Source organism: Xiphophorus couchianus, chromosome 10 (genome assembly GCF_001444195.1).
Source record: "Xiphophorus couchianus chromosome 10, X_couchianus-1.0, whole genome shotgun sequence".
Taxonomy (NCBI): domain Eukaryota; kingdom Metazoa; phylum Chordata; class Actinopteri; order Cyprinodontiformes; family Poeciliidae; genus Xiphophorus; species Xiphophorus couchianus.
Genome location: NC_040237.1, coordinates 13,806,172 through 13,831,496, shown reverse-complemented (window position 1 = coordinate 13,831,496; position 25,325 = coordinate 13,806,172). Strand labels below are relative to the sequence as shown.

The following is a 25,325-nucleotide window of genomic DNA, read 5'->3' as shown; positions in this document are numbered from 1 at the left end:
AGAAAATGAATCGGATTTCTTTCATTTTTTCGCCATGACTGAAAGAATCCTCCTTTTAGCTAAACTCAGCATAAGATGAATCATCAATGTTAAAGAATGTCTCTCTCTACCTCAGGTCATCAGAAGAAGTTAATGTTGGCTGTGAAACGACTCTGTGACCTGCAGCGCTCTCGTAATCAAGTTGATAGGACAGGAGAGGGAACTCTCAGGAGAAAGCCAACGGCTTCGCTAGAGCTGGTGGCTATCGAACACACACCAACGCACATCGTTCACTCTCATGGACACTCTGATGCCCCATCTGAAAACTGCTGCCCTTCCCCTCGCACCCCCAGGGCTCTCCTCTCCTTTCAGGACTGCGAGCTGAGTGCAGAGCTGCAGAGCGCTATGATGGGCAAGGTGGGGGGATCGGCGTCGGAGGCTTTCGGCATGAGAGGAGTGCCCCCCTCTGCTGTCATAGCTGCTATGTCTGTCAGTCAAGAAAGTATAAGCAGGCGTTCGCGGGGCTCAGGGAGGTCGGGAAATTCAAATTCGGGAAATTCCCATGATCACCAAACGACACCGTGTTCTAGCAGAACGTCTTGTAGGCCTGAGGAGAAACTGGGTCCTGGGGGAGTGGAGGAGGCCAAGAACAGCCAAAGCAGCCCTGGAGGTAGAAGTAAGCAGATGTCTGCTGAGATGTGGGGCCATCAGAGTTGGGCTGGTGTCCCAGAGAAACACCCTTTCTCCACCGTAACACCTCCGCTAACCCCAAACAAGATGCCCCGCTTTGCTTGCCCCGCAGTTCCACCCAAGTCCAAACACCTGCAGTCCCCCAACCACCTCTATCAACCTCAGTACCACCCCCACCACCAGCCTCCCTCTTCTCCATCATCGCCATCCCCACAACCCTCTCCCACAAAGAAGTACTTCAATCACCTGCAGGCTCAGGCAGGAGCTGTCAACGGCCCTCCACGAGTACTTTCTAAACCCCTGCCTGGAGCCATCCCTGTGCTTAGACCCCCACCCACACAGGTCCAAGGGGACGACACTCGGAGAGGGTCACAAAATAAGCGCAGCCAAAGTTTGACTCGCTACGCTCTGTCCGACGGAGAGCCAGATGAGGACGATGACCTCCCTCTTCCCTCTTCCTCAGCTTCTTCCGTAACCATGCCGCCCTACGCCACGCTGTCTCGCAGGCCGGGACGTGCCTCAGGACCCCCACGTCAAGTCAACCGCAGCCACTCCTTCGCTGTGCGATCTCGACACAAAGGTCCGCCTCCCCCGCCGCCCAAGAGGATGAGCTCAGTGAGTGGCAGTCCCACAAGACAGCATAGCGAGTCAGGCAGGAAGGCGGCAGACCCAGAGTTGAAGGCCGGGGTAGAGACAGATAGTGCAGGCAGTGTGAGGAGCATCGCTGCCAAGCTAGAAGGCAGCAGCAGTTGCAGCAGCCCATCGAGGAGGATAGACATACCACCGACCTATGTTCACGTTTCACCTGTTCCCAGCCCAGTTTCCTCTTCCTCACCAATCGCTTATGGATTACCATCGCATATTATTCTACAGCATTCCAAACCTGTCCCTGCTTTGGGTTTGGGAGGCTTAAGGAGGGTAGGAAGTGAGAGGACAGAAGGCGATACTGACAGACACGGAGGTGGAAGTACAGAGGAAACAATTGAAGAGAAACTGAAAGCAAGAAAAAGTGAAAAACTATCTAGGAGTTCTTCTGTGTCACCGAAGACCAATTCTGGGAACCATCTACCTTTCGCTGAAGAAGGCAATCTTACTATCAAACAACGACCCAGGATAGCCATTGTTACCCAGGCAGACACAGACACTAGGTCTCCAACAGATAGTCCAGTTCAGACCCAGAACAGCTTGGAGCCTCCGGAGTTCAACCTGAAAGAGTCTGATACTGTAAAAAGACGGCACAAACCCAAAGACAAAGGTGCTTCCACACCAGAAGAGGCTACTACTCCCAACCAAGAGGAAGACCACCTGCTGCTTACCAGTCCACACACACATGTTGAAGTCAGAGGTGTAAATAAAGGAGAGGCAGAGACACCAGGGAATGCTTTCCTTAGAGTTGGCTCTGTGGGCAAAGGTTCAAAACCTACTGTATCCTCAAAACCTTCCACTCCTCTAAAACAAACCCCTAACGGCAGTCTAGTGAGCCCTCAAAAAATTGATCCGACGGCACGGGTTACCGCGCAAACAGCCATTCCAAATTTGACCAGTGTGCAGATACACACTGTCTCTCCAAAACTGAGCGGCAGCTTTCACATCCAGACAAACATGCAGAGCCCTAAGCCCGTTACGCATTTACAGACAGTTGGGTCCAAGCCGGACTGTCCGCTGAAAGCCACTGCTCTGCCTGCATCAAGGCCCTCTCCGTCCAACACAACGCCCAATTCAGCAGGAGGTAACTGTCAAACTTTTGTCGCATTTCTACAGCTTGGGCATTTTGGATGTTAACAGTAGAACGTCTTGTTTCCTCAGGAACAAATCTCCAGATAATCCAAAGCGTCTGTTTTCCTGCTCCATCCTCCATGACACTGAGCTCCTACTCCCCTAACTCGGCCTCGTCAGGTCAGTCAAGGAAATCGGGGGGATCTCTGTCTGGTGTAGCAGGTCTGGAGGTTCTGGCCCAGAAGAGACTGGAGCAAACCAGTACGTCACTAGAGGCTGCTCTCAAAGTGGTGGAAAACGAACTCGCACATGGCAGCAGTGTGGATGGGTAAGAAGTTTCGGTTTCTGTACTGGCTAATGTGGGAGGACATAAACAGGCTCAAGGTTTTTTATCAAAATTTGATCTAAAGCCAATAAGACTCCATTTTGGTCTGGATCTGAACCAAGGTCCACCACTTGGATACTTGGAGTCTCAACAATACGGACAAGCTCTTTCAAGCAGAACTTTCTTGAAAGAGCTTTTCTGAACTCAGTCAGTTATTAACAATGTAGGTACAAGCACCAGTTGTTAGAGCTGCTACATTATGTTGACCTACATTCCTGTCTTCAAAGGCCATTTGTACGCTACTTCTTGAGGCCTTGGGAGATGAAACCCAGATCAAACTCAATTTAGTAAAGTTCCAGTTAAAATTCTGAAAACCAGTGGGAGTTGGGAGTCTGTTTCCGCATTAGTATCAGTGACAAAATTTACAAACCTGAGACTTTCTTTTCCAGGTACAATTAAGCCCAATTATGCCCAATGTCTCCAAACTGCATCATACCCAAATTTCTAATGTCTTGTATTTTCTATGAAACAAATGAACAATCTCCACTTGTTTTAGCATCCTGCAGAACAAATAAAATTTTTTTTACTTGAACTAATGTCACTTTGAAGGCAGGTAATGTTAGACAGTGTAATATTTTATAAGTAAATCTTCCTGACTGTCTGCTGCCTGTTTCCTAGCTGCAGCAGCAGCAGTTCGGTGAAGGCAGCTGGGAATATTCTGGACGACATCGGCAACATGTTTGACGACCTGGCGGACCAGCTCGATGCCATGTTGGAGTGACGCCCCGGCCTACCTGCTTCTTCCAAAACCAGCCACAGATGAAACGGCTGAAACTCGGCACCTGTGATGCACCTTGGACATGCAGACTCCTCCTCAGGCCCTCTGGATGGATCAGTGAGGGGCACATCTGAGGATTTTCCAGCACAATATTGTCCTGTTTTTTTTTGTTTTTTTTTTTATTTTAAACCCCAGCACTTGGCCTCAGGACACACATTTGGGAATGTTCCTGGATGGACAACAAACAGTAGCATGAAAAATCAGCCTGTAGATATCTGCTCAGTGTGCGATGACTTGAGGAAAAAGCTGGTCCATCGTACATGTAAATACAGAGAAACATCTGATGGTGGCGCTCTGTCACATCTCTTTATACGGAATATTTTAACCTAGAGTTATATTTATACTGGTAATGTTTTTTTTTTTAACAATAATGACTGAATTAGTGTACATAGTTATATGTATATTTTGCAGCTTTATGTCAGTAGCATGTTCGATGCATTGACAGAAGCTAGTTTTAACATGTTTTTACCAAACTGTCGGTGAACAAATCACTGGACTTCTCTGAACTGACAGCTGGGATTAGTCACAGCTCGCTTCAGGGTGCTAAGACGAGAACGCACCGTTAACCAGCGGCTTCCAAAAAAACGGGTAACACCCATGTATTACTTCTTCTTACATTTCAGACGAGGTCAGTGTGATTCTTGGCAGGCAGGGAATGTTCTGTGTTTCACGAAAACTGTGGGAGTCTGTGTACCTGTGGGTGCCTGGATTGTGACTAAATTATTTTAATAGAGAAAAACGTTTTGTTTTCTTATAAGTAAGGTGTTCAGCTGTGTGTATTCTGAGATTTTTCCCAAGTATTCTGATGAAAATAGTTTCCTCAAACTGATGTGCTTCATGCCATGTCAGTCCCGCAAAATGAATTTCTCGCGTCCACATTTGAAGTTTTTGTCACACCGCTGTTTACATTCCAGCCAACATGTGGCGCTGAAGCTGCAGATACCTTTGAGTTGGAGTAGTTCTTGTCACAGAGAGCCGAATAACTCTTTTCATGCAAAATTATTAGCTTCATTTATTGTGACTGAGACCAACAGGGATGTAATTTAGAGTTCAGCACCTTAATTGTTCAACGTGGGAAAGGTATCTGTTGCTACTACCATTAAAATCAGCAATCTCCATCAAAACACACCATCCAAAAGTTAGTCGCTACCCTTTCTGACAACTCATCCACTTTGCTGTTAATACTCATTGGGACTGGCTTTATCAACCATTTCAGGTTGAGCTTTCTTGTGTGTTTGCAGATCAGAGAGGCAGATTAAAGAGCAATTATTTTTATTTTTGTACCATAATATATATATATTTTTAGTTTGTGGTCAGCAAAGTTTTGTGGTTCTATATAGTTAAAAATGTTCATAAGTCTAAAAAAAAAAACAATTAAAACATGTTACAGGTTAATAGCGTTATTTCACAAATACTTCATTATGTGTCAATATTTAAATCCTGTGACATGCTGGATATTTATTTGTCTTCAGTTTCTCCATCTGCTGATAAAAGATTCTCAGTTTTGTTTTTGCTCCATTATTATGGCAAATATCCCAATTATCACCAAGTTATATGTGGATTTATAGAAGACATTGTGTTAGGAGGACACTTTATTCATGGCAATGTTCGTTAGGCAACCTCTGGGCCAAAAGGTTCCTTGACACGTGGATTGGTTTAGCATTTAGCGAAAACTGCTGTTCACAAGGATCTGCACTGGTGGCAAAATAATTTTGACAATCTTGGGTGTTCTGAATTCTTCACCACTACAAAACATTTCATTTTAAAAAACCTGGTGAAAACTATTTTTTTCCCAGGTATGTCTCTGAAAGATGCCTTTGTGCATTAAAAAAATAATAATAAATCCTCAGAAGCTGCAAAGTTTGCACACCATTGGAGATTTAGTCTGTATTTTGAAAACCCCGAATTTGCATTTCATTTTAACAATTTGGGGGCGGGGGTTCCTTTAAAGCCTAAATGTTTGGCAGTAAAATACAGTCATTTTGTTATATTTCTAAGAACTTCTCCCAGTTGTGGAGATTTCATTATTGTAATCCAGAGGTTGACAATCAGGAATATTTTTTGCACCGTTTGATTTCTCTGTTATTTATATTTCCTGCTGAATTCTGTATCATCCTGGAAAGAAATGAGACCAATAGTCGCATCCTGTTGTAGTCCACCTAGAAATAGTATGTCTCTTTGACAAAAAGGTAATAAAAAATATTTTGCTAATTTTTTTTGTAAGTGTTTAATCTCAGGTTTTCTAACACTAAGAAGATTTTAAAGTCATCTTGGAAATTTCCGCTGTGAAACGTAAGGAACCACTGACTCCAGGATCACATAATGGACATCACAACACAGACTCAACTCTGTTTGATCCAAATGCTATATTTTGTTTATCATTACATTTTACAGCACAGAACATGTATAGTTTTTTTTTTTTATTGGACCAGCAGGTGCAGCTTTAAAATGGAACCGATTTTATCAGAATCAACAGAATAAGCAGGAACATTTCAGACTTTTACCTCAACAGTTTGGCTAAAAGATCCTTTTAATCCCATCATTCATGTATGTACACGGACAACAAAAACAATCAAGACATTAAAACATGAAGGTCCCAGCAGTTACTGACTGGAAGGAAATGTATGTTGATTCACCCACATAAAATTTTTAATTGTATTTTCCTCGCTGTCCTCATGAGAAACCGAACGCGACTACTTCTACTCTTCATAAAATATATACATTTATTTCTGCGTGAGATGCTGGCTCTCCAGCCGTCATTAAAACACCGAAAGAAACAAACAAAAGTGGCAAATCTCTAAATTAAAACAATAAAATCATGACATAATACTGTTAAAACGTGGGTTTAAGATGGTTTGCGTCCGTCATATGCGCGCAGAACGAGAGGCTGATTGTCTCTGGATTCTCCACCGGAGGGCAGCAGAGAGCCCTCCCGTGAAGTTTATAAGTTGCTGAACAGTTCGTTCCTCTTGCTCCAGTCCATAGGCGGAGCTTTCTTAGCGGCTCGCTTCTGATGGGCTAGTTCTTTGGCTTGGGCCAGAGACATGTTCAGGCCCATGGCGTCACCCGACGGGGTCGGCTCGGGTTCCGGTTCCGGAGTCCTCTCGCCCTGTGCACAGGAATTTAAACTGACGGCTTGCTCTGGTGTGGAGATGCGGTAATACCTTGCAGGTTTCCGGCGAATCCTACCTGTGGCGGGGATGAGCTGCGATCTGCTGCTGGGTGGGAGGCGTTGGATGAAGAACTGGAAGCCTGGGAGCTCACAGACAGCTTGGACTTCAACTGGGAGGAAACCTGTCAAACACAAGATTACATTTGAATCAGCGTAATCTAAAGAAGCCTCAACGCATGCAGGAGATAGCGCCTAGGCTAGTTCATATTTGAAAATGTTCATGCTTAAAACCTTCACTGGAAATGAATTGGAACCGATTGTCTTCGTAAGTGGAAAGAGATGAAAGTTGCTGTAAAGCTGCAGGTTATGTAAATGAACTGAATTAAATAGTCTGGCGGTTCAGGAATCATAATTTGTCCGTGTGAGTTTGTGATGAGCACCACCTGTTGATCGCTGTTGTCCAGCAGGGGGCAGTAAAGATCTACAAAACTTCTAAAACCCCCATCTTTAATCACCTGCTTTTGACTGACTAATTAAAGCACACATGCTGCTCCTGTGCTGCCCTGCAGAACCTGAACCAGAACTTCCAAGTTGGACGCAGCTGCTCTGCTATAAATAACCTGGAGCTCATGTTGGTGGACAAACACTGACGTTTGCTGCACAACACAGCAGCAATGCCGTGCAAATCCGAAAGTATCAGAGCTCGGCTCCTGGCCTCTGCAGATGTAAGCATATGCGAGTCGTATGGTGATAAAAACTGGGGGGTTTGGCAGGAGAGGTCAAATGTGACTGCATAGCTGCGTTATGTAACAGGGCTGCTGCTGAATGAGGGATTGTTTTGCTGCAGGAACGCAGAAAGTAGCTGCATGTGAGAGAGTTGTGAGCGGCCTCCGCTAGTCGCCCCCATTAGCATAATCCTCAAGTTAAAGCCGGCACAATCCCATGATCCTCCAGGACACGGAGAGAGCTGGGGGGGTGGCATAGAGTGGTGAGCTGCTGTTGCCATGGTGAGAGGTCATCTACGGTGTCAGCAGAGAAGCCAATCAGCTGCTCCTGTGTCGTTTGTGTGAGCGGGGACGTGAGAAACTTCCACACTGCCTCCATCCTCTAACACACGCCAACCCTTCACACTGATGGGAACGCTGTCCAGGACGTCTAATCTCCTCCCAGGATCGCCAGGGGTCAGGTGGCTCTTCCCAGCCCACTATCTGTAGGAATGTCCACAAAGCCGGCTGGGAGAAAGTATTTACCCCCTTAAAGAACTTTGCCTTTGGTTGTGTGTGTTTTTTTTTTTTTAAATTAGGGGTATCAAACTCATTTTAATTTCTGGCCACATCAAAATTATGAATGTGCTCAAAGGAACATATTAGGGCTGAAACGATTAATTGGACTAATTGTGAAAAATATAGTAACTGATTAATCGTTAGCTGGGGAAAGAAGATAAAAACAATGCAATTTGATGAAATAACTACAAAGTCAGAGCAGTAATTCTACCAAAACTGCACAAAAAATATATACATATTGAATTTTGTACTCCTCAAGTCAAACATCTGCAGGAAGTGCCGATTTTTAGATCCGATTAATCGTCAGATCGAATTGATTGCTAAAATAATTTAGTTGCAGCCCTAAAATGTAGTAATAAAAGTAACTAATAACAGAAATATTATAACTTTCTCTGCATTCTATGAGCGCTTCTTAAAAATTTAATATGTAATACTGAAGTAATTTGGCTCTATACACATAAAAACTGGGGGTTGGGGAGCTTTAGCTTGACACGTGTCATTTAAATGTTTCAGATCATCAAAACAATTTTAGATCACACAAGGATCGCCTGAACAAATACCTTTTGCAAGATTACCCCTGAATGGTTCAAGGAAAAGGCCAGACTTAAATCAAACTGACAAAAAAAAGAAAAGAAACAAACACTTCCCCCTCCCCCACTCTGTGCGCGTTTCATTCACCTCCTCGTCCGATCCTCTCTCTGACACCGGCTCAGGAAGCAGTCCTGTGGAGAGAGAGGTCATAAAATTTTCCGTTAGTCATCTCTAACTCCATGCTCGCCCTCAGGACGCCGCGGCAGGGCGTGGGGTGGTCTTACCGGTCACATGCTCCTCGCCGGGCTGGACGTTGCACTTCTTGAAGAACTCTTCGGCCTCGGCGTCCACCACCAGCAGGGTGGTCCCATCGCCGTTGGCTTTGATGGCCGCCACCACCTCCGTGTGCTGCATGCCGATCACAGACACGCCGTTGACCTGATGGGAGGGGGGAACGCACGGGACCATTAGCTAAAATTAGCGGCGAAGTCGCTAAAGAGTTTAGCCACAGATTTCAAGCGTTCTAGCTGCAACGCTGGATCTCAACGTTTGGACCACATCCTGACCCGAGAGAGTGTCAGCGGAGTTAAGATCTGGGGAAATTTCTGACCATGGCTCAGAAACTTTAATGTCCTGATCTAACAATTTTGTCTGGATTATTGGAAGAAGTTGCTTCAATTTTAACCTTTTAGTCAAAGGAGTGAAGACCTGGAAGTGAGTCAGGTCTTCACTCGTGGATCACGATGTTTGAGTTTAGGAACATCATCCCATGTTTCACGCCAGTCGAAAAGTCGAAACTTGATGTAATCATCTGGAATTCCTTAGGCACCTTTTTATAAGGTAGCATGTCTGAGAATTTTTAACGTATAAATGTAATCAACCGGATACTTCTGGGGAATTTCAGCTAAGCTTAGCTTGCAGCCTCAACTAACAGAGGTGCAAAAAAAAAAAAAAAAACAAGAAAAGAGTTTTCAATATCAGTTCTAGAGCTGGGTGGAGAAGTTGCAAAAGTTATAGCTTAACCAGACATTTCTCAGATGATAATAATAATAAAAAAAGAGTGTTGAATAGAAAGGTTGTGTCCCTAAAACGGACAGATCACGGTGACAAGCGACCCAGTATCAAAGCCTTGATACTGGGTCGCTTGTTTGGCATTTAGTCAATGTTTAACATGTTGGGAAATGCGTATCAGGGGCAGTAAATAAATATAACATCCAAATGAAGAGATAAGTGGTGTAACAAAGTCATAAAAGGACACGGCAATAAAATAACACAAAAGGTTTGTTGCACAAAATCGCATCGTGGTTGGTCTCTACTTGCACGTCGAGAGCAGAACTTGCTCGATCGTCAACAATGACTGGTTTGAAGCAGATATTGGCACCACGAGGATCTGTGGCACAGCTGAAGGCAGCATTCGGGCCAGAAAGCAGGAACATCATGCAGCGTGTGCTCCACTACACATTTAACTTCTCAGCTCAATAAACGCCTGCACTTTGTACCAGATAAAGTCCACGCTGTATCCCGTCTGAGCGCTAACATAACAGCGAGATTACTCTGTAACCAATATCCAAAACATCAGTTAGAGGAATTTGTCTTACTAATCCATATAAAGAACTCTGGTGTGTTAAAGGGAGAAAACTCCAGAGGTCTAATTTATTTTTAGCTTTTAAGGGAAAGGTTTCGGACTGTGCAAAAGCCTTCGGAAGCTTGGTCTATAAACACATGGCGTGGTGTAATGACGCAATACAGTAGAGAAAAAAAAAAACTCTGTAACTATAGCCTGGCAGTGTTTAGCGTGACACACGAAGCAAGTAAACGTGTCAAGAAAAGAGTTCTCAACAACCTAAAACCAAAGGTTTTAGTGAGTTGCATTCACTAAAACTTTAGCCAGTAGAGTTTGGAAATTGTTCAACCATTTGGAGTTGGATATTTTTAAATTAATCCATTGACTAACGAAGATTTTATGCGGTAGCGCTTAGTCAAATTGCAAATAGCTTGCTAGTGCATAAATGAATGCAGATGAGTTATTTGGGTTTAGATGTTAAAACCCAGACACATTTAGTCTTGCAAAAAGTACTGGGCCACCTCTTCAGATCACCAATTTCAGATTTCCCAACCACTCACATGGTCACAGTTGTGTAAAATTAAGCACCAAGGCATGCAAAATGCTTCAACAATCATTGGTGAAAACAAGAATGGGTCGCCCTATGGACTTTAATGAATTAACAGCTGGGTAGGGTGTTAAGATGCCAACTGTGCGATAAATCCAGTTGAGAAATTTTCTCTTCAGCTGTTAGTGGGGTCATAAAGTGGAAGTGATTGGGAAAGACAGAAACTGAGCTATATAAGGTGGAAGGCCATGTAGAAATCACAGGGTGGGGTCAGTAGATGTGTAGTCAATAGCTAAAGACTTCCAAACCTAAAGTGGCCTTCAGATCATCTTAAAAACAGTGAGCAGAAACGTTCATGAAATGGATTCCCATTACTAAGCAGATTAATTCATGCCTTTTATCACCATTTAGAGTACAAAACATCAAATATAATGGTGTAAAGGGTGCTGCCACTACATTCTAGAGAGGTGTCCGCTGAGTCATGTGTGTCGAGTAACCAGTCGAACGGTACTTGCCTGATTAAACAGCCTTACGTGTTAAGTTGGATGGAGATGGGATTATGGCGAGGGCCTGTTTTTCAGAAGTTGGATTCAATCTTCTGCTTCCATTGAAAAGAACTTTGAATGCTTCAGCATACCAAGAGATTCTTTTTAAAATTACCATCCTTCCAACTCAGTGGGCTCAGTTTAGAGATGGCTCCTTCTTGTCGGATTAATAGTCTGTAGACCAAAGACGTGAATGAGCAAGTTTGGGTGTGATACAACTTGACTGGCCTCCATAGTCTTGACCTCAACCCAAAGGAACACCTTTGACATGAATTTGATCAGTAACTGTTCGCCTCAACCTTGTAGAATGTCTTTCCAGAAGAGCTGAAGCTGTAAAAGTTGGGAAAAAGGTGAACCAACATCGCAAAAAACTATTTACTAAGAATGGGATATAACTCAAGTTCATAATGTGTGTGAGAGACGGATGAGCCAATACTTTCACTAAGGACTGACGCAAGAAGAAGGGCAACGCTGATGGAGAGTGCTGGGCGGTGGTACTGTGATTATGGAGAGTGGTCCAAAATAACACACTCCCATAGCTAGGATGAATCAACTATCCAGACAGATAAGGGCGAGAGGAATTCTGGTGGGAGTGAGGTCGGAGGTGGGAATATGTGACTGAATCTTCAGTCTCACCCGCTCCCACATGGACTGTGAACATCAGCAGGTGGTACAGAACATTCTACTGGCAATAAACTCCCAGCCTGTACACTATAATCAGCAAATTCCTCACTATTAGCACATGGAGCTTGGACGTAAGGTTGTAAGGTTAAAATCCATTTCTGGCTGATTATGTGAAAGTGGTCCGTAATGTAGTCCAGAGATATGCAGTAAGTGTCCCACACACTCTCCATCTGCTTAAAGTGGGATTTCCCATTTCTCCACTGATGTAATAGGATTACAGCTGACACACATGCAGCACAAATACGGTAAAACTCCCGAACGACGAGCGTAAGGCGGACCTGGATAATCTTGTCCTGCGGTCGGAGGCCGGCTCTCTGTGCTGGGGAGTCATCGTCCACGGCTCGGATGTACTGGCCTGGCTTGTTCTTTTCACTGTGCAGGTTGAAGCCGTAGCCGCCGGAGCCCTTCTTCATGTGGCAGAGGCGAGGCCGCGGCCCGTCCCTCTCAACCTGCGAACATACACACATCAGAAGTCAGCGCCGCTAAACGGTTTCTTTAAACGTCAGGGCTTTTCGCAAACGGTTTTCTGACGGTTGCCAGTTGAAGACCTTGTTTCCTTCTGAAAAATCAAAGGTAGTGTCACTATTTTCCTGGAAAGAATCATCCCGACATTATTGGGATGAGCAGCATGCAAACTCAAACCTGTTCCATACATAATTCCGCATCTCAAAATTATGTCCTTCCTTTGAATTCCAGAAATGACTTTAGTAACTAAAAATTGTTCTATGGCCATGTGGGCTAAATATTTGACTTATCCCACGTCTACAATGATAACAGAAAAGATTTTTGCACATTTTATTAGCACTCTATTTGATCTGATCCAGTTTTCACAATCTGATGCATGAATAACTTAGCTAAAGGCAATGATAAATCTCATCCAGGAGGTACTGTTTTTTGTTACTCTTTCTAAATTGCCAAACTAAAGCATTTATATGCTATCTACAGCACTCCACACCAAAAAATAATTAGCCCTAAGGGTGAGTGACCACCAACTTAACTGATCATTTGCTTCCAATCAGGACCTTTTATCTGAAACTTCAATGTCTGTGAACCTAAAATTCAACCGTTGACACTTTGCTGATTGAATATGTCTTGACGTGCTTACACGTGGTCAGTCAGTGAGGAAATATCCAGCCACTTTTAAGTCTCTGTTAATGAGTAAATCTATTACAAAACGTTCGCATGAGCAGGAGCAGACTTATAAACATGAAGTCTAGCTCAAAATAGATTGAATTAGTCCAACAAGCACAAACACAAGCCGGTGCAACTCCTAAGGCATTAATTGCTACTAATTAAGTAGCTGGCATGATTTATTATTAACTTCCATTTACACTAATCCTATTATGATCACCATATGCACTGGGAACACTTGACCATAATGACTGAAACAAGAAAAAGGGTCCACACCTTCTTCTTGTACTTGATAAAACTGGCACTATCAATGCAACCATAGGCTATCTGCACCTATCTGTAAATGATTCCCTTTCAGCTGACCATTTAAGATCAACCACTGCAACCTCAGCATAGCCTCAGGTTAAATTCCCCTTCCGGGTAGCTCAAAACAAGGATTATGTATTGATCCACAGGTTTATATAAGAGAAAGGTTGGCTGATGATTGCTGAAACATGTGGACCGAGTCACTGGGCGATCTCGGGAGAACCTGAGGGTGTGGTGACAGCTGAAACTTTGGCTGGAATTACGCTTTTATGACAGGGTTGACAAAGTTCTTTGCAGAGATAAGAATTACGTGACAAGGTAATAATTACCGTGCACGCCACGATTATTTCATCCCACACGTATGTTCCTCCAAACATGGATTAATGTGATCACAGACAAGTGAAGTGAATGACACCATCCTGGTGTCACTTGTTAGTGGGTGGAATTTAGTAGACATAAAGTAGACATTTTGACATCAAAGGTTATCTGTACAAGCAATTTGTTCTACATACCAAAATGAAAATGTCTAGATTACGTTATTGTTTTAAAAACAAATTCATACTAGAAGTTTATTCTTGGTGCTTGTAAGAAAAAAAAAAGCACAAAATGCAGAGGATATCGCTGAGGTTGCATGGTGGCTCCTGTGGTTAGCAACTGTTGCCTCATAGCTTCGATGTCTGTGAATCTCAGCTGGGATTTTTCTGTGTGGAGCTTGCATGTTGTTCCATGCAGGGGTTATTCTTTGAGCACTCCACTTTCTTTACAGTCATAAAACATGCATTCTAGGCTAATCTGTAAATCTCAGCTGTGTTGCAGGACATCTAATAATTTAAAATGAATTTTAAAAATGTACAGTGACTGGCTAATGAATAACTACTATTAATGATGCTAAAGTTGCTATCCGCTTTATAGTTCGCAAGTCAAACTAAAACTAGAAAACTAAACTGAAGGTCTATTTGAAGTTAGAATTGTGTTTGATGATTTCTAGCTCAAGATCTAAAATACTCAAGACCGATCAAACTCGAACTGGATACTTCTACACTGAACAGAAATGTGATATAATAGTCTTATAGCCTATTTGTGAAATCAAAAAACAATCAATGGTCAATGTATTTTAAGTGAGCACAGAATTAGACAAGCATAAAAACCTGAATTCATGGACCAGTCCAACCTAGACTTGAATATTCTAGTGTAATTAACGTTTCTGGTCTTGTCTCTTTCTTAATAATGTTGTGCATCGACTCATTTATCTTTATAGGAGCACTGACCGAATGATTGTCAGTCTATCTTGACCGTGTGGTGAAATGAAGGAGAGAATCAAATGTAAGATTTTCTATTAGCCATTCCTTTGCTAAACAACAAACCATCAGACAGATAAGTTACATTTACAAAAACTGAAAACGTTCCGCCTACAGCCACTGCGTATAAAGTGGCACTCACGTAGAGTGTTGACAACTTTTCAAATCCACTTAAATCTTCATTCGCCCAGCTGGTAATGAGATTTCTTCTCTGTATAAGTAAGCCTGGCAGACCTCAGGGCTCAGACAGATCAGCAGGAGGAGGAGACCAGGGCTATCTGGCAACATCTCCACCAATACCTTTTCATATGCAAAAGAAACATCGTGGAGGACAGAGGATGTGCTTTATAGCATCTCCAACTCCTTTCTTATGCCACAGGCACCATTTATAGCTATACTCTCCTCAAACTGTTGTACGATCAAGATAAAGCCTGTTATTTTGAGAGAAATTTAACTTCAAGATCCATAAGACAATCTCTTCAATACAATACAAAATGTTCTGATCATCTGTTTTTCAACAACTCCTTCGAGCAGGTTACTAAATGTGCTGATCTGAGTGCACTTCAACGCGGCTCATTGCAGTACTTCCTGCGTGCTATATTAGAGGTCTTCATGACCAAGTTACTTTGTGAAAAGGGTAACTTTGTGAAAGCTGACAGCAGAATCCTTTTTTAGCAATTCAACCGCAGAATAAATATGCAACGAATACACTCGTTTATTATGCTCGCAAGGTCCTTGGAGCTGTACGGTGCTGCATTTTGAGATCTGGTCACACAAATGATGAACAGGAAGACCACAATCTTAGCAGAGCCGCCTACACATAGCAATGTGGTGAGGGTTCATACTGAAATACAGCACCACTCGGGGTTAAAGTCCAAGACTGTTTGTTGCTAAAGCAACTAAGGCTCCATTTTCAACATCGAATCGGTTAATCAACAGACATTGGAATAGTTTGCTTCATAGGGTTTCAGTGGAATTATTCTGTCAATTTTACGGTGATCTCATGACATTAAATTTGGTCAACTTTCCACTTAAGCATTTAAAATGTACTATTATCAAAGATGAACAACAATAAGTAATCCAATTGATTTCAGTTACATATCGTCTTTACAGCAGTGGTATCCAAGTCTGGTCCTCAAGAAGTACCATCCTGTAACTTATGACTGCTGATGAGAGAATTTAGCCTTCTTGTTCAGGTGTGCTGGAGTAGGGATGCAGGTAAAAGTTCCAGGATGGTAGATCTCCAGGACTAAACTTGGGTATCCCTTCTTTTAAATTATATAAAAACAACATTTATAAATTTCTGTATTTGAGATAGGAGCCTTCTGCAACAAAACCTACAACATATTTCTATAATGTTTCCTCAAAAGTGAGAACTATTACAATCCACAGAACAATGACAACATTTTCATTGATGTTTTCAATGAACGTCAAGCCTCGTTAAGGCAGGATCCTCCTCGTTTCGGTGTCATAGTACAAGAAGCAACAAATGACCGCTATAAACGTTCTCCGTGTTTGCAAGGCATCAAAGGTTAATTGTTTTTACGGCTCGTTGTGGTAAAACATCACATCTTCTATTTCTAACTTGCCTTTCATAATAAGGCCCAACTTCTCTAGCTGATCTTCTTTTTCAAGATAAATGAATAAAATAAGAGGATGATCTGAAATAGTTCTGCTCATCTTCTCTCACAGGTTGGAAGACACTTTCCAAAAGCCATCTTGCACCAATGTCTTGAAATAATTAGCTTAAGTTAAGTCCCGGTAGCATTATAGTTCACAGTATGCCGCCACAGCAAGAACTGTGTAAATATGACTCAGTCGCCCAACGAATTAAGCAGAACAGCCACATAGCCACTGAATGCCAGGTTCAGATTGTGGCACTGTGATGCTTTAGTTGTCAGTTGTCTAAAAATAATGGGTCAGATTTATTTTTTCCATCTTTCACTGCATAATTGTTACTTAGGAATGACTTTTTCTCTCCTCTTAATGTTGGCACAAACCTCTAAATCTGGTTTTAAAAACATCTGACTTACTGTCACAACAACTCATATGTCCTGGAATGTTGTGAGGTTACATTGGCTGAACCTCCATGGGACTGTAATAAGTAATACCAGACTTTGGCACAACTGACTAACCACTACACATGATTCTATTTCAGAAAACCTAACATAGTCTTTGCTTTAAGTTTTCTTGTCTATGGCATTTTGTTTGGTAACGGCTATTACAACAAGAACAGAAATAGTTGCATGCTAAAATGCTAATGCCTTTGCTGGAGGTAACAAAACAAATATAAAAACATTGAATAAACCAAGGAGCTTCAGCATAAATCAACAAGCTGAATGAACAGGAAGTGGTTTCGTCACTAGTTCCACCCCATCACTCTGTTGACAGAGGAAACTGCTGGTTATGAGTGTGTAAGTGTGCGAGTGTGTTCTGTCTGGTTAGGTCATTAGTGCCTCTTAATCTTTTGATCTTTTCAGTACCAAACTAACGTGCAGCGTTCATCTAGCTACCGCTGCAGTTTTCATTGTTTATAAATGGTGCCGGATGGAGCAGGAAGTTTCTTACAGATGAGAAACCAATTAATTGCTGCCAGCACGATGTTTCGTACAACATTAATATAATAAAACATACTCCAATAAATAATATCTACCAGCAGGTGGTGGATTAACTTTGTTCTGGATTTATTATGTGTCACCATCTGTTATAATTTAGTCAACTAGTCCAAAAGGGGAGCAGCATTAATGTGACTGGGGATGAGTATGATAAGTAAGTTTATCTTAAGACTTAATGTCATTTTGTGAACATCATGTTTTTTAGGAGAATTTATCTAGATTATTTAAGAAAACCTAATGCTTCTACTAAATAAAGAAAAAAAAAAACAACAACTAAAAAACAACAACCTCCCCCAAAGAGGAAAACTTTTTTATAAAAATTGTTTCCTATACTTATAAGAAAGGGTTTGGTTGCATGATCACATAAACATATGTGATCATGCATATATTTGATCACATATATCAAATATATGCATGATTATAACACATTAACACAAGCTAATCACTTGTTTTAAACAGGAAAGAAAATTTTTTTAACTAGGACAATATATAAAAAGTCTTTTTGTCCCTTGGTTGTAAAAGTGGTGAGGCTTTCTGATGAGCGGTTTTTACCGCAAGGAATGATCATGCAGCACAGTTGTGGCAGAAGCTGACCAAAGATTGGAGGTCGGGGGGGGGAGAGACAGCATGAGAGAACAGGAAGAACATAACTTAATAAACACACGGCATGAGGACGAAAACTGGACGACTGTCTAAACTTTGAAATCTAACAGGTTGCAGTCGATCTTGTAGTAGACATAGTAATAGTACTATTATATACTTAATAAATAAGTATATAATGAATTATATATGATGAATTATATAATGAATTATATACTTATTTATTAAGTATATAAGCCCTATATACTTAATAAATAAGGGATCAAAATGTCATTACTTTCTGTGGTATGACATGCATTTTATCTTTATTTCGTCCTATTTTTACAAACAATATAGGCAGATATGAGTGGAAAGATTTTTTTTTACTGAACCTCTTGTTATTTCAGGGTAATAATTTTGTTTTGTTATGAATCAGTGAACTCAAAATGGCTTTATATCTGTAAAAAAAAAAAAATGCAATGGGCAAACAGCTGATACTTGTAACCTTAACTTTTATCAAAAGGATGTTTTATTAACTTGTCAGAAAAGACACTAGAACATTCCTGACACTATGACAGAGAGTGTGGAAAGCCAAAGCTGACAAAAGGCGCTCACTTCATTCCTACACACTTTTATGTGAACAAATGGGCACATCAATCAATTTAGTCACGTTGAATTTTCAGCCTAAATCCAAAAGCACACTTCAGAGACACGTTCCTAATTACAGCGACAAATGAAGTAATGGTCCTTTTTGCCATACTAAATTTCCTGATCGCGTCTTGATGGATTTGCAGCTCGCGTTCAGTAAGAGCTACAAGAGTTACGGTGTTTAAAACGAGATAGATCGAAATGGACGAAGATCGTAAACTCTACTCGGATGGTCAAGAGGATGTCTTTCATCTCTTCGCCGGCTACATGAACCGCGTCACTGAGAAAGCAGAGGAGAGTGACGCCAGCAGAACCTTTATGGTGTTTATTTTGGACAGCAGCCCGCATAAAGACTCATCAGATGGAAAACTGTTCCCTTATGCAACATCATCGAGATTAGTGTCGGTTGCTACAAACGTGTTTAAAACCCGCATGTGCAAGAAAACCAGTGACTCCGATTTAGTGGGGGGCATTAAGATTTTTCATATCTGTTAAGACTGGTTCACATTCTGCAAGAGAGACAATCATCCTGTGATGATGAAGATAAGAGAGATTATGAAGTGCTAAAAAAATATGGAATGTGCAGATATGCCTCAAGGTCTTTGCTGATTGTGAGGATCAAAGTTGTTTTTTAATCACATGCAGTTGGATTTGGTCTTTGAGTGAAAGTTAGTGAAAGTCCCAAGATGTCAAAAAGGAGGAAAAATTAGAACTTATACACACCAACTTAGCAGCAAGTCTCCTTCCGTTATGCTATTAAAAAATGCTGATGGTTCCAAGTAACAGGAACTTCACTCCTAAATCTGTTCGCCAAGAACGGACAGCTACTTCTGCTTTGGGTTTCGTAGCAGTGACCTCTGTGGTCCAATCTAACACCTACTGTCCCTCAGTGTAGCTAGTGATAAACTGTACATGTATAATTATTTTTTTCAAAAATAATCATCTTCCGGGAACTCAGTGTGTTGCGATGAAGATTACCCATAACTGTTCCATTAATAAGAAATAAAACTAAATCCATTTTTATACATCTGTACTTTTTCAGGTTGAATTTTTAGGACTGCATATAAGTAATACTCAATGATTTTAATATCACAATGGAGTTCTTATTTCTTAGTCCATTTACATGGTAATGTTTCCCAAAACGTTTTTTGCTGGTTTCCCCCAAAAAAACTGCATTTATGAAAGTGCGCTGCACACAAACAGCACTGGAAAAAATGTAGTACATATGCCAGACCTGAAGGAGGCAGTGCAACTTTGTGAACATTCTGATCAAGTGTCGTTTCCGTAACCATTTGCTTGTACAGAGTACTCATTTTCTACAATGAGCAGATTTATTTTAAACGAGAGACCAAAATGTAACAACTGATGTTGTCATGTATACAGAGACTTAGCTTGGAAAGTCGGACAAGTGCCAGTCAATTCTCTTGGCACAACACACCAGGAGATTAAGAGAAATATCTCCGATGCAGCAAAGGGTGGCATGTAGCGATGTCTCTTTAGGAGCCACTCATATTGCCTTCATCAACTGGTTGTTGGGAGTGAATCCAGAAAAAAGCCTTCTTTGTTCTACCATCACAGACATAAATGGGACATTAGTTAAACTTTAACAGAACTTTTAGCTTTTTGAAATAGCGGGCCAATTTTAAATAAAAGCCTGATGGACATTGCCAGTATACTGAAAATCTGTCCTCGTCTGACCTTTCAGCAGCAAAACAATCAACACCAAAATAGTTCCCTATACACAAAATCCACCTGGTTTCATGACTTCCTCAGTCCCAACACCTAAATCCTTTGCAAAACCTGCAGAGTGCGAGTGGAACGGCAGAGCAAATAGGAAAAGGCCACAGGATTGTGGATGATCAAGAGAGATTATGCAAGTCTGTTTACCAGCACTGACATTACCTCTAAGGCATTTTGCGCTGCCATGCGAAAGAAAGAGAGATATAAGAAAGAGAGCCTGTACTGATGTGAAACTATGAAGACAACAGCACAGAATCTGACAAGACAGGCCAAACATGCCGAATTCACTCAACACTGCACAGAATGTTAAGACATATATGCCTCAGACAGATCAGCCAAGGAATTTGCTTTAGGGCAAAGAGCTAAGAATCCGCACTTGCCAAAACACCTTTTGTTGCTGTGTAAAGAGCCTTAGCCGTCAAGGTAAGTTAATGCAACGTTCTGGTGAATTCTGCTGCAACTGCAGCAAAGAAATAAATGGTTTAGTTTTAACCAAGCTGATCAGAGCCAACAGAAAAGAAGCATGACCAAACCTTTTTGGCTGCAGGCAATAAACATTTGCATTCTTTATCAGCCGCATTCTGCGACAATCTGCCAAAAGTTTAATCTAGATGGCATAAAATCAACATTAGATGCTGGGAATGTGCTGGCATTTCATCTACATTCTGGAATATCAGCAGAGGTTGTGATAAGATACAAAGAGAAGGGGAGAGATCAACGAGTGGTGCCACGACCACAGCAATAATGACACTGACGTTTCACATCTGCAAATCCAGACCAGACTCCTTTCTACAAAATGATTCCCAGTTCACCCTGGTCTCATTCCCAGTGTGTGTTGGAGCGGCGTGGATGTGTTTCAGGGTCATCATGGCCTCCTCTCAGAGGCGTGAGAGTGCTCTCTCTTTTCATTTCTGGCCCAGAAGCCTTTCTCCACAGGCAAAGACTGTGGACAAAGCCTCTTTCTGCCACTTGGGATCTCTATGGTGACCCACAGCCAGCTCTCAGTGTGATGGTGGAGTCAGTCTTGGGAGCCCGGGATGGGCAGCAAAACGCACTGAAACGTTCCGGTGCGGCTAAGTTTCTTTGGTAAAAAAAAAAAAAAAATCAGTCTTGGGGTCTTTTAATTTTTGAAGAAAGGAAAAGCTTAGCTGCTTTCCCTCTGCTACTTCTATCTCCATCATCAAGTGAAAGGGACTATTGTTTAACTACGAGAAGGGATAGTTTCACGTCATTATGGGTCAGCCCACTCAAGTTTAGCCCACTTGTGAGAGGATGGGAGGGGGGCCTGCCACTGGTATCAGTAGCCAGTATCACACCACCACTCAGGAACTCCGGCTGTGCCAAGTTCCCCATCAGCCAGGAATTTTGCTAAATGTCTACATCGTTGCCCGGAGCCAACTTAGTCTTCACACGTCAACCAGAAAAACAAAGTAAAAAAGCAAAACCAACTTCAAAAGAAAAGGACAGAATCCGTCTTGTTGTTTGGCGACCAACGTTATGCCTTTAATTGGTAGGGCTACTAATGCTGGCACAACACCTACTAAAAATATCACCAATGTTTGTGTTTTCCATTATAGTTTAGGTTTAAAGATTTCTAAGTGGAAATCAATGAATCAATGAATTAGCAAAGGAACGACAGACCTATAAGAAGAGATGGCTTCAATGAATATGTTTTTTGAAACAGGAACATAAAACTAATAAAGTTCTAAATCGTTCAGTTTCTGCTATTATTAGTTGCTGTTAATACGTACAGCAAAACATTATATTAATATCAGTAGAATATGGTTGCAATAGTTGCTTTTCAAATCATTTTACAATGCAAGAGACTATGTTAAAAACAATTTACTATTGTATTGCAGTTGTCATCATGACATGATGACAACAACAGCAATGACATGTTTCTCTGCACTTCTGCCAGTTTCTATAAAAATGAAGTCACTTCTGTTAGTGAAGTTACTAAATTTATTGTGCAGGCATAAAATGCTAACACAACACATTGATTTTCTGAACCTGATACTTGGTTAAGTTAGTGTTTAGATTATTCCTAGATTTCAATTGTACATTTTGTCTGAAAAAAATAAAAATCAATTGTACATATTTCTGTCTGCTTCATATGCAGTTCTACATTTTACCTATTTTACTGGCTCGCTCATTACAAAATTCTCATTTGGCCGTCAGCCCTAATTAAATGAGCGGCAAGCTAAAAATAACCATCATCCTATTGTTTCATACATAAAAACAACTTGCAATTTGGAGAGCTGCGCAGGGCCAAAACGCCTCCACAATGAGACTATTCTGCAGACCTGTTACATAACCTTTAAAACCAGGGGCCCAGACTTTGCACTGGCTGAAGAAGTTCCACAGCCAACAAATCCGTGGACGGTTGCTAACCCTCTCAAAGACTAACCCCAATAAAATAATTTGATATCCAACTACAGAAACCTTCAGAAGCAGATTTATGAAGACGCAAGAGTCAAGGAAGGCTCTATTTATAAAAGGAGGAATGCCTTGTTGGTGTTCTTTCTCATATAACCTCAAGGAACTAGCTAAAATAAAAATAAAAAAGCTAGACATAAAGAAAGTGCACTTGGGTTACCCCAATAACCTCAACTCAGTTCTATAAAAAAAATCATTCAGATGACAAAAGAAAGCAGATCCTGAAGAAGCCTGTCAGTCTTCGGGTGTGACAAATGATCTCGTCTGACAGGCCGAACCTGACAAGGAATCCTAGACAGGAAGCAAGGGGCAACTACAAACATTTGGGAAACAAAGACTCTGTTGAACAGGAGCACAAGCAGAAAGAAGCCGAGGATGTTTCGCCCAGTGGCGTCACATCTCTGTAAGTCCGTACCGGCTCCGGAGGTGACTGCCTAGCTGAGAATCTGTTTAAAACCTTTAGGTGACAATCACAAGACTGGGTGACAAGTTGCTTTAAATATGAGCATCTTTGTCCCTGCATACAGTCATGGGAAAAAACTGTTTTCAATGATGGCAAAAGTTGGAAAAATTACCTAATGCTTTCACAACACTTTCTTCTTGTACTTTTCTTGGGTGTGTTTTCAATCATTTTCTTCTGGATGGTAAAATTTTTGGAAAGGATTAGATGTCAGACGGACACTGGATTACGGCCAAACTTTGGGTTCCGAAAATGCTCCAAACCTCCTGTACTTCATTCAGATAAAACTTTGCAAACCTTAAGTCACATTTCTTACATGATTACCTACCAATATGTTTTCTACTGATCTGGGCTTCAACTAGTTTGGAATACAATCCATAAACGTTCACAGTTTGATCAGGGGCAACTATTCCTGATGTTGTTCCACCCTTTGAGCTTGCTTCAAACCAGCCAATGGTCGAAACAATCACAAGACAATTTCCACCAGCTTGTTGATGCTTATTCATCAACAAGCATATGCTTGCTGATGAATAATTATTAAAGTATTTGTTCAGCACCCTTAAAATCAAGCAGGAAGGGTGTATTCAGTCTTGCCTATCATTGATTTGTCATAGTAATGTTAGCTACAAATAGACCTTACTCAGCGAATATTTTTGCTCAAGAGTTCCTGTATGTCCTAGCTTGAAAGTGAGATGACATAATATTGTCGTAAGCTGCCAAAGCTAAAAATGCAAAAACAATACAATATATTTGTATACACCTGTTTAAGCTGTACCTTTGTGCTGGAGCTCACACTCCCCGAGCTCACCGAGGACGTGTCCCCATTCTCGCGCGGGACAGGGGTGCCGTTGCTCCGCCTGTCCTCGTGCTCCGAGTCGCTGTCCCCGCCGGGCAGGGGAATGCCCTCCGTCACGTATTCCTTCCGGCACCGCAGGTCGTGCTTGCTCAGCAGCTCCGCCGTTTCGGGGTCCGCTACGATAAGCTCCAGAGCTCCCGTGGTGGCCCGTATCCTCGCCACCACCTGCTGATGGCTCTCGCCCTCCACGTTCTCCCCGTTCACGAGCATCAGCCGGTCTCTCGCGAGCATCCCGGACGCGGAGGCAGGGGAGTCGGGTTCCACGAGCCGAATAAACTGCCCGGTTCTGCCCTTCTCTGCGTGCAGGTGGAACCCATAACCCGTGGGCGATTTCTCCAGCACGCAGAGCCTGGGTCTAAGGTGAGACATTTTATTTGCCAAATTTGATCACTTTTCTTTTCTTTTGTTTCCGTTCTTCACCCGCAAGCAAAAATAAGTCGGGAGCTTTCACGCATATAGAAAGAAGTGACACCTGTTGCGCGCAGACTTTGCTCGAGATAAACTTCCGCAGGAGAGCGTGAGGGGAAAGTTTCCGCCGCTAAAAAAAAGTTGCGCTTTCTCCTTTATAGACTTCCTGAGATCCACCCCTCTGCTCCGTGTTGCAATGTGTTGTCTCACCTCCAATCCGTTGGCGCCGTCGTGGAAGTGTCACCGTCAAGCTAAACAACCTAGAGGAGGCCGTCCAGGGACATTTTCAAAATAAGAGCGTTGAGAGCTAACCAAAACCAAAAAACAAGCAACAAACGGTCATTGTTTTATATTGCTAATATACTCCTACAGTATATGGCAGATTTAGAGTTTAAATGACTTGCATTCAAACAGTGGATATGTAGCTCATAGGAAATGCACTGTTAAACGAGTTATTGAAAAAAAAAAATCTATGTTCTTATTTACATTTTTTAACTCTCTCAATAATTAATTTTCTAGCATTGTATCCAGGCTGGTTTACAATTACCAAGCAGCTTTTTGCATGTTTTTACTGATATTTTTGATGATTTATTTTTCATTTTAAAGCTCCAATTCTTTGACGCTGGAAAACCTCCACGCCAACGCCGTAAACTTTAGCTACCGCCACAGATTCTCTACAAGATTCAAGAGAGAACTCCTTCTGGTCTCTCCAAAACACTAATATTGCATCCATTCAGAAGAAACATTCAATATTTTTGAATTTGCATAGGTGGGAATAATTTGGGGCTTAACTGTACGTGCACGTATTGTTAATGTCAAAGTAATAAGCTAATTGGTTTACTTAATAAAGCAACGCTGCATTTTGATAAAGTTTTGAATGGAGAACAGCAGGTAGATAAGTACTTTGTATCATATTATTTCCACAAGTAATACTTAACCTCCTCCCATTTAGTATTCACGGATTCATCCAATCACAGAGTTTTCTGTGTTTTCTGTGGATCCAAATTATTTGTGGAAATATGGTCTACATGCAA

At 41.8% G+C, this 25,325-nt stretch overlaps 2 protein-coding genes across 9 annotated transcripts in view; one reads left to right on the top strand and one right to left on the bottom strand.

The window, feature by feature from the left end:
• The window catches only part of LOC114152356 (CASK interacting protein 2), a 52,140-nt gene extending 46,379 nt beyond the window's left edge, over positions 1-5,761 (top strand). For 7 of the 8 annotated variants that reach the window (XM_028030228.1, XM_028030235.1, XM_028030234.1 and 4 more), the window contains 3 exons: positions 116-2,398; positions 2,476-2,713; positions 3,389-5,761. In XM_028030228.1, the coding sequence (XP_027886029.1) occupies positions 116-2,398; positions 2,476-2,713; positions 3,389-3,491 (2,624 nt within the window). In that variant the 3' untranslated portion in view covers positions 3,492-5,761. The remainder of the gene's footprint in view (positions 1-115; positions 2,399-2,475; positions 2,714-3,388) is intronic. The other variant, XM_028030231.1, reaches the window with a different exon arrangement.
• Positions 5,762-5,958: 197 nt separating this feature from the next.
• On the bottom strand, positions 5,959-24,462 carry nherf1a (NHERF family PDZ scaffold protein 1a). Its single transcript, XM_028030236.1, has 6 exons — positions 23,803-24,462; positions 12,093-12,263; positions 8,759-8,912; positions 8,622-8,665; positions 6,738-6,842; positions 5,959-6,657 (listed from the first exon to the last, which is right to left on the bottom strand). Exons 1-6 carry the CDS (start codon positions 24,250-24,252, stop codon positions 6,490-6,492), a joined length of 1,092 nt encoding a protein of 363 aa, XP_027886037.1. The 5' UTR covers positions 24,253-24,462; the 3' UTR covers positions 5,959-6,489.
• Between the last annotated feature and the right edge of the window lie 863 nt (positions 24,463-25,325).

Excerpts from the sequence above, each read along its gene's own strand:
- nherf1a (XM_028030236.1), bottom strand. The coding sequence starts at position 24,252 with ATGTCTCACCTTAGACCCAGGCTCTGCGTGCTGGAGAAATCGCCCACG. Across the intron at positions 12,264-23,802 it reads GTGTGAGCTCCAGCACAAAG|GTTGAGAGGGACGGGCCGCG; the intron begins GTACAGCTTAAA and ends GTATGTTCGCAG. Across the intron at positions 6,658-6,737 it reads GCAGCTCATCCCCGCCACAG|GGCGAGAGGACTCCGGAACC; the intron begins GTAGGATTCGCC and ends TCCTGTGCACAG.